This window comes from Elgaria multicarinata, chromosome 3, assembly GCF_023053635.1.
Source record: "Elgaria multicarinata webbii isolate HBS135686 ecotype San Diego chromosome 3, rElgMul1.1.pri, whole genome shotgun sequence".
Classification (NCBI taxonomy): Eukaryota; Metazoa; Chordata; class Lepidosauria; order Squamata; family Anguidae; genus Elgaria; species Elgaria multicarinata.
Window position 1 is genome coordinate 146,989,801 of NC_086173.1, and position 7,638 is coordinate 146,997,438.

The 7,638-nt window shown below is 41.8% G+C and overlaps 1 protein-coding gene across 3 annotated transcripts in view; it reads right to left on the minus strand.

Annotated features, from left to right (window-relative positions):
* The window catches only part of ATAT1 (alpha tubulin acetyltransferase 1), a 30,986-nt gene extending 29,027 nt beyond the window's left edge, over nt 1-1,959 (minus strand). For all 3 annotated transcript variants that reach the window (XM_063122269.1, XM_063122267.1, XM_063122270.1), the window contains exon 1: nt 1,823-1,959. In XM_063122269.1, coding sequence (XP_062978339.1) covers nt 1,823-1,932 — 110 coding nt within the window. In that variant the 5' untranslated portion in view covers nt 1,933-1,959. The remainder of the gene's footprint in view (nt 1-1,822) is intronic.
* Between the last annotated feature and the right edge of the window lie 5,679 nt (nt 1,960-7,638).

Consider the following 7,638-nt stretch of genomic DNA (forward strand, 5'->3'; position numbering starts at 1 on the left):
ACTGAGCTGAACATACTTCCTGCCTGTTTACTCTCACCTTCATCTGCCTCCCTTCCCCTCCCTCCTCTGCCTCCCCTGCATCAAATTTTAAATTGCAAGCACGTTGGGACAGGAAGCTCTTACTCTCAGAAACTTGGTCCTCTTACTCCTTCCCTTGCCATCCAGAAACCCCATAATGAGGTTTTAGCTCTTTTGTCTTCTTCCACTTATTTTAACAGCACTCAGGAGTCCAACTCTGCCAGCTTCTCCAAAAGCCTCTCCACTACTCTACTTCCTAATCAGAGCTGGAATCCAGACCCCCAGTTCTTCCCCTCTCTCCTCTAACCTGGTAGATGGCTGGTTGGCCAATTGTGTGAACAGACTGCTGGACTAGGTGGGCCTTTGGTCTGATCCAGCAGGGCTCTTATGTTCTTATTCTGTGACTAACAGTATGTCACCACGTAATATCTCAAAGGCAGTTCTTCTCAGTGGCAGCACCCACCTAGAAAACCCTCCTCTGTGCAGTTTGGGAGGCAGAAAATGTATGTTTCAAATGTCTCCTAAAAGAGCATTTATTCACCCAGACTTTCTCTGACTTGTATTTATTTATTTATTTATTTAATGTTCCTTGTACTGTCATGTAGGATTACTGCAGTTGAAATTTATTTTAGTAGTTTATTTAAATGTGGGATTTAATATTTACATATGAACTGCTTAGAGATTTTTTTATAGAGAGAGTTGTATAAGTATTACTAATAATGAAATAAATAATCTATGTGCATCTATGTAAAAAAAAACCATTTTTCTACTTATACTTTAGATCACTCTTAGTCAAGCAGAGAGCTAGAAATCATGTTATAAAGCCCAAATTGCTTTTAAACTGGTACCACGTTTGACTAAATATTTTACTGCAATAAAATTATACTATAAAATAGAGATCTTCAAAACACACCTGCATATTGAAGGTTACTTAACAAATTCAGGGTTTAATGCATCTTTCTTCAGTCTGCCTAATTTCTTCAGTTTATCTAAATGTTTATCCATTATCTTAAAGACAATAAATAAGTGCAGATGCTAACATACACGCATGAAACAATGAATTTGTCAATGATCATTTAAGAACGTAAGAAGAGCCAGGCTGGATCAGACCAGGGGTCTATCTAGTCTTGCAGTCTGTTCACACAGTGGCCAACCAGCTATTGACTAGGGACCCACAAGTAGGGCATGGTGCAACAGCAAACCCCCCCCCCTCATTTTCCCCAGCAACTGATAAATATAGGCTTACTGTCTCTGATACTGGAGGTAGCACATAGCCAATTATCCTACCTGTCATCCATGAACTCAAGGTTGCACACATGGTGGCCCCAACATATTATCCTCACAACAACTCTGTGAGGTAGGTTAGGCCAGCTTTCCCAATGCCTGCCAGATGTTTTGGACTACAACTCCCAGGCAGCATGACTACTGTTCAGGGATTATGGGAACTGTAGTAAAAATATCTGGAGGGCATTGAGTGTAACTAGACAAAGGTCAGATTTCCTTCCCACTCAACCATGGTTCAACTCCCAACACTTTATCCACAGCTTAGTACCCATCATGCTACGGGAGAACAGACAACTATTACCCAGGATGCCATGCGCCTGAGACAATAGATGGGTGTATAACCACGAAGACTTGGGAACACTGTGAATGGAACGCGCGCGCTTGTGCAAATATGTACAGAAGGAACTATTTCCCATGATGCTCCAGGTCAGACAATGGACAAGGGGACCGTTATTGTCCACCCTACGCGGTTTGGGAGCTGGCAGGTGGAAACGACAGGTCACGCGGTTGCCGTGGTTACCTGTGGGCGGCGGTGAACCCAGCTCCCCTTCGGCTCGACGCCTGCAAGTGCTGGTCGACTGTCGTGATCCGCTCCCCAAAGAGCACGTCCACGTCGAAAGGGAACTCCATGGTCCCGGCATCCGGGTCCCTTTCTCTCCCTCCTGTGTCGCGTGGACTTCCGCCTAACAACGCAAGAGCCCGCCCCCGAGCGACGCACCACGCTGGCCCCCGCCCCTAGCGACCGGGCCTGCTCGCCCCGCCCCATTGCCGGGTCCGCTCTAGCAACAGCGGGATGGGCCTGACGACCGCACCCTTCTCCCCAGCCAGTGTCTAGACTCGTAAGCGCGTCCCCGGGCGACACAGTGTGGCTTAGCTGCCGGCAATAGGCGCCGCCTTGAATCCAGCACGAATCCAAATTAGGAGAACCCGCCGGTTAAGAATGCATAGCTATGCGCGGTGACTTCGGAGTTACGCTCTGTGGAATGTGCACCACGAGCCTAATTATGTTCACTCAGAAGTAATCCCACTCACAGCACAATCGTAGCCACATCTACTCAGAAGTAATCCTGTGGAGCTGCTTACTTCTTTACAGGTTTGCATACCATCCTTTGCCAACACCTGGCGCCCTCCAGATGTTTTCAACAGCTCCCATCAGCCCCAGCCACCATGGTCAGGGATGTAGGTCATCTGGAGGGCACCAGTTTAGGGAAGACTGGTGAATAGGATTACAGTCTAATAGTAACACTGCATACTAAACCACAACACTGTTACTAAATGTAACACTGAATTCAGTGGGGTTTACTCCAAGGGTACAACATTGCAGCCTAGTTGGCTACAGTGTTATAAAAATGCCCAAATGCAAAGCATCTTCTGTATAGGGGAGCAATCAAAAATTTGATCCTGCATCCCCAATCTGAAATGATAATAGTCTGTTCTGCCACCCCAATGCCACTTGATTCTCCTGCAGTTTAGATATTTGAGTGTGCCATCATCACACTACAAGGTGTTTTCTCCACAGTATCTCAAAATATGAAGTGGCCCCTGACTGAGTTTTCCACATTTAATCTTGCAATTGAGAAGAATCTTGTTTCATTTTTAAACTTATATACCACTTTTCTGTACAAATTACAAAGTTGTATATAATCACAAAAAAGCACAATTACATCTCTCATAGATATAAAATGTAAAGGAGCAAGGCTAATTTTAAAATGATGGCTTCCTTTAATAATTTGTTTCAACTCTGGAACAAAACATGAAGGGATCTTGAATTAAGGAGGACAAACCACACACACCCCAAGAACAGCCTTGGTGCAGTGCAATCTTATGCATGTCTGCTCAGACATAAATCCCAATGGGGCTTACTCTCAGGTAAGTGTTTACATTTGCAGCTTTAGTCTGTTGGAACAAACAAAACTAAGAGTCTTGGAGCATGAGGCTCTAACATTAATACTATTACCATGTTATTATGGACAGTTTGCCATTAGGGTTGTTATCCGTTTCTCAAGATTATTCCCACAACTCTTAACAGCCAGAAACAAACTGAATAAATTAGTTTCAGACCTCCTTGACTGAGTTCATGCCCTAAAGAGCTGCCAAATGAATAGAAGGATGGGAAAAAGTTCCCTCCCAGCCTTGTTAGAATTTTTAAAGACAATTCGGGGCAGTGGGCACTACGTTTAGCATAAAGAACTACATGGGAAAAGTCGCACAAGCTTTAGGATGGCAGATAATTCTTGTGTGCATAGTACTAGAAAGCCTATAATTTGAAAAAGTTTTAATTTTATTTCAGTTTGCAATAAATCCTTCCATTTTAAGACTGAAATTAACAATAGGCATAAACAAATAGATCTAGCATAATACGTTCTTAAAAACATTTTTCTTAAATAAAAAAGATAAAAAGTTCTACGTAAGTCAAGAACTCACATACTATGTGAGCATTGTTAGGTCTAATAACATTTATTATTTTAACTACCCCATGAAGTTGGTTTTAATTATCAGCCTGTCTACCTGATTTTTACATTTCTTTAGTCGGTTTATATACTGCCTTTCTGCCAATATACCCAACAGTTTGCAATTTTAAAGAATGGCAAATTTCTTAATACAGAGATAGGCAGACTTTAGATGTGCAGGGTGTACTTTGTTTTCCCCTAGAACCTTGAGGTCCACCAGCTGCAAAAAAGCAACTCTAGAAATTGTGGAAGAAGGTGCCTCAACTCAATAATTAGTTTCCAGTACCAGACAGCTCGCACAGACATCCTTTCATACACATATCTACTCCTGTTTCTCCCTAAGGTTTCTTGATTTTAGTAGCCTGATTTAGGAAAGTCGGGTGGCTTTTCATTATCACGATTGTTAAAGCATTGGGAATTGGACAGCAAATCACACAAAGAGCTACTAAGAGACCACCTTCTCCCTGCTTCTGATCTAGTAGTGGGCAAACACCAGGCTTGTGGGATCTACTTTATTAGAACCCCAAGATCCACCAACTAGAGCCTGATATAAAAGACATACCCAGAACTAAAAGAATTCAGAGCCAAGGAATTTGTTTTGAGTATCAGAACTGAACGCAGCTCACAGTACTTCCACACAAAATGATTTAAGAAGGGAGGGGAGTTAGTTTGTTGCTGCTATTTTATAAATAATTAGGAGCCGGAAACCTTCTTCCCTAATGTTACATCATCATTATAATAATCAGGAGTCACTGAGGGATGCAGTTCTGGAAGAAAGAGCCTACTGTAATGTGCATGTAATTTTCATGAACCAATTGAGCACTACCGTTGGCAAACATGTGATGTCGCTTTATCCAACACTATTATTATCCCTACACTGAATTGTCATCAGAAGTGAACTGCTCCATCCATTTGATATAGATTGCACATGCATTCTACATGTGCATCCCACCCTTCCTCCAAAAGCTTGAGAGCAGCATGTCACCCTCATAGTAATCACTGAAGTAGTCGAGGGCCAGAGATTACAAGTTTCCCAAGAGAACCCTGTTGAACATGGTGTGTAGAAAAACAGATGAAGTGGCCCCACATAAGCCATTGCAAAATGTTGTTAAAGGGGTTAGAAATTTGAGGAGTCAGAAATAAAATTAATCTTATTTGCTTCCTTCATTCTGAGATTTTAGAGGTTAACAGCACCTCTGCTTATAATGCATTGAAGCATAGAATGCTAAAGATAAGCTGGTCTGAGTCTGGCCAGTGCCTAGATGGCAGAACCTATTGGGAACCCCATCCATGCTGACAAATGTCATCAAGAAATTCTAGGCCATCATATTTTTCAAAAAACCTCTTACTGCTGAGGACTAGAGACTTCCCCAAATAATTTAAAAATGTGTGTCGCAAAAAATAAAATAAAATAAAATCTTGAGTGTTCAGAGGGTGACAACTTGTTCCACAAGATCCACATTGAATATTGTTACAATCAAAATGATTCTTGATGATTCTATATTAAATTTTGTATACTTTTTTTAATGTCCACTGTTTTTAACTTTTGTAAACCGCCCAGAGAGCTTCAGCTATGGGGCGGTATATAAATTTAATAAATATTAGGTATAATCATAACTTACATAAAACTGACTGGCCCCAGACCAGTTGGAATATTACACTTAATTACATAATGCCTCCAGTCCCTAGTATGTTGTTCTTTGTCTGGCTTTGCTTTTTGAAAATCAGCCCAAGTAAGTCAGGAAGTATGATGCACCAGCTAACTTACCAGGCCACCAACAGTCATATGGTAGTCACCAACGATTAAGCAAAATTACTGCTTGATTTAATTTATGTCATTCACATTTCAACTTATCCTCCGCCGTAAGAACTAGAAACTTAGTTCCTAAAAAATAAAAACAAGGGTCACACAAAGGTGAATTCACACAAGAGTGCCCTTAGAATTACAGGATACCAATTTCCAGTGGGGCAGCATTTATTCTCCCAGGAATGTATATAGCAGGCCTTGAAGTCAGGCAACTCCCAGCTTTGGAGCCTCAGCATGAAGCCACAAATTCAAATTCATTAGCAATTTCTCTGGATCTCTGATTCAACAGACTGGAGTGGCAAGCTCACTACAGAAACTATCCTATTTTAGATGCCTTTTTTTTTTACTACTCATCTAGCTATGCCGGTTTATTAACTGTGACCTTAATTGGGAGCAGGTCACACAGGTATGTCATTTGATTGTATAATTGCAGTGCAATGCAACATATCTTACTATTCTTTCACACATATCTGGGCCTCTTGACTTAGGAGTCAGTTTTTGACAAAGAAAACGAATTCCACAATATATACACGCGAGTCATTAGGGCTGGGCTCTTTATTGCCAAAATATGTTCAATCCAATCTGAACCCATGGGATCAATTTGCTGATCTAAAACAGCTCTCCCTGTTGTCAAGTGTTGTGCATTATGTTTTGGCCACATGGGTTGATCTGTGAGAGCATACTTGGGAGGGGGACAGTAAAGCTGTTACAGGGAGGGAAGTGTTGAAATGTGATGCCACCCTAATCTGTCTGGTTCTTCTGGATACTAATTTAGTATACAGTGTGACTTGTGGCAAGTACCTTTCTTGCTTTTCCTTGATTCCCCTTCTTTTCAGATCATCCATTTTGCTTAATTTGGTTTCAGTGCAACGTGTAAAAAGTAGTAATCCCCACATACAATAAATCTGTGTAATTTGTGCTCTAGGAAGGTATGTATGTCGTCTCCCCACCCACTAACCAAGCCCAGATGGTCTGTTCATTGGACACTGAAGACCTTTTCACTTCAAGTGACTTTTAATTAATATGTGGTGCTTTGTAATGTTTTAATTGCTTTTTGTTATTTAGCTTGCAGTTTCTGTAGTACATGATGAATTCTGAAGTATTTTTTTATGTCCTATTTTGATGGGAGCCACCTTAGAAAGGTTTACCATGAAATACAATATACATATGCCAAAATATATAAAGAATAAAATAAACAGGAGTTATATATAAATGATCATACTTTACAGTACCTGGCGGAGGCAACCCACTGTCCTCCAGAAGTTTTGGACTACCAGTCCCAGAACCCCTGATCACTGGTCATGCTGACTAGGGCAAATGGGAGTCATCGTCCAAAACATTTGTGTGGCACCAAGTTGCCTAACCCTTATACCAGCCTTCCCCAACCTGTTGCCCACCAGATGCTTTGGACTATTTATTTATTTATTACATTTTTATACCGCCCAATAGCCGAAGCTCTCTGGGCGGTTTACAAAAATACATTTTTGTATTTCCCAGCATTCCTGGCCCTTGACCATGTTAGCTGGGGCTGATGGGAGTTGAAAGCCCAAAGCATCTGGAGGGCAACAAGTTGGGGAAGGTTGCCTAATACACTTGTACCTACATGTTCTGCTGGTTTCCCAGTGTGTGACATTGTGTGTGTGCATGCCTGTGTTAAGGTTGAAAACCGCGGGAAGGGAGGCGGAAAAAATTAAAGAGGGTTTTTAGACTGTGACCAGTGGTGTAGAGGAACAAGGACTCTAAAGGATGCAGTACTGGCACTTATCAGGATTTCATCAGCCACCCACCTGACTTCCCGGTTCCCTCTAAAGTTCGCTGCAATCCTCAGAGTAGCTGGAAGGAAAATGTTTGAATGGGCAATTAAGACTTGTTGGCTTGACTCCCAACAACTGCAGCTGCCTGGATTTTGGGCTACAGGGACTGTCATGAGCAACTGCACCAAAATTTACTACTAGATTACTGACTGTAACATAGGATAGGGACGGACACAAATAGCTTTTTCTATTACAGCAGGGAGCAGAACTTGATGATTTCTCAGCCATGGAAACCCACCGGGTGACTTTGGGCCAGTCACAGACT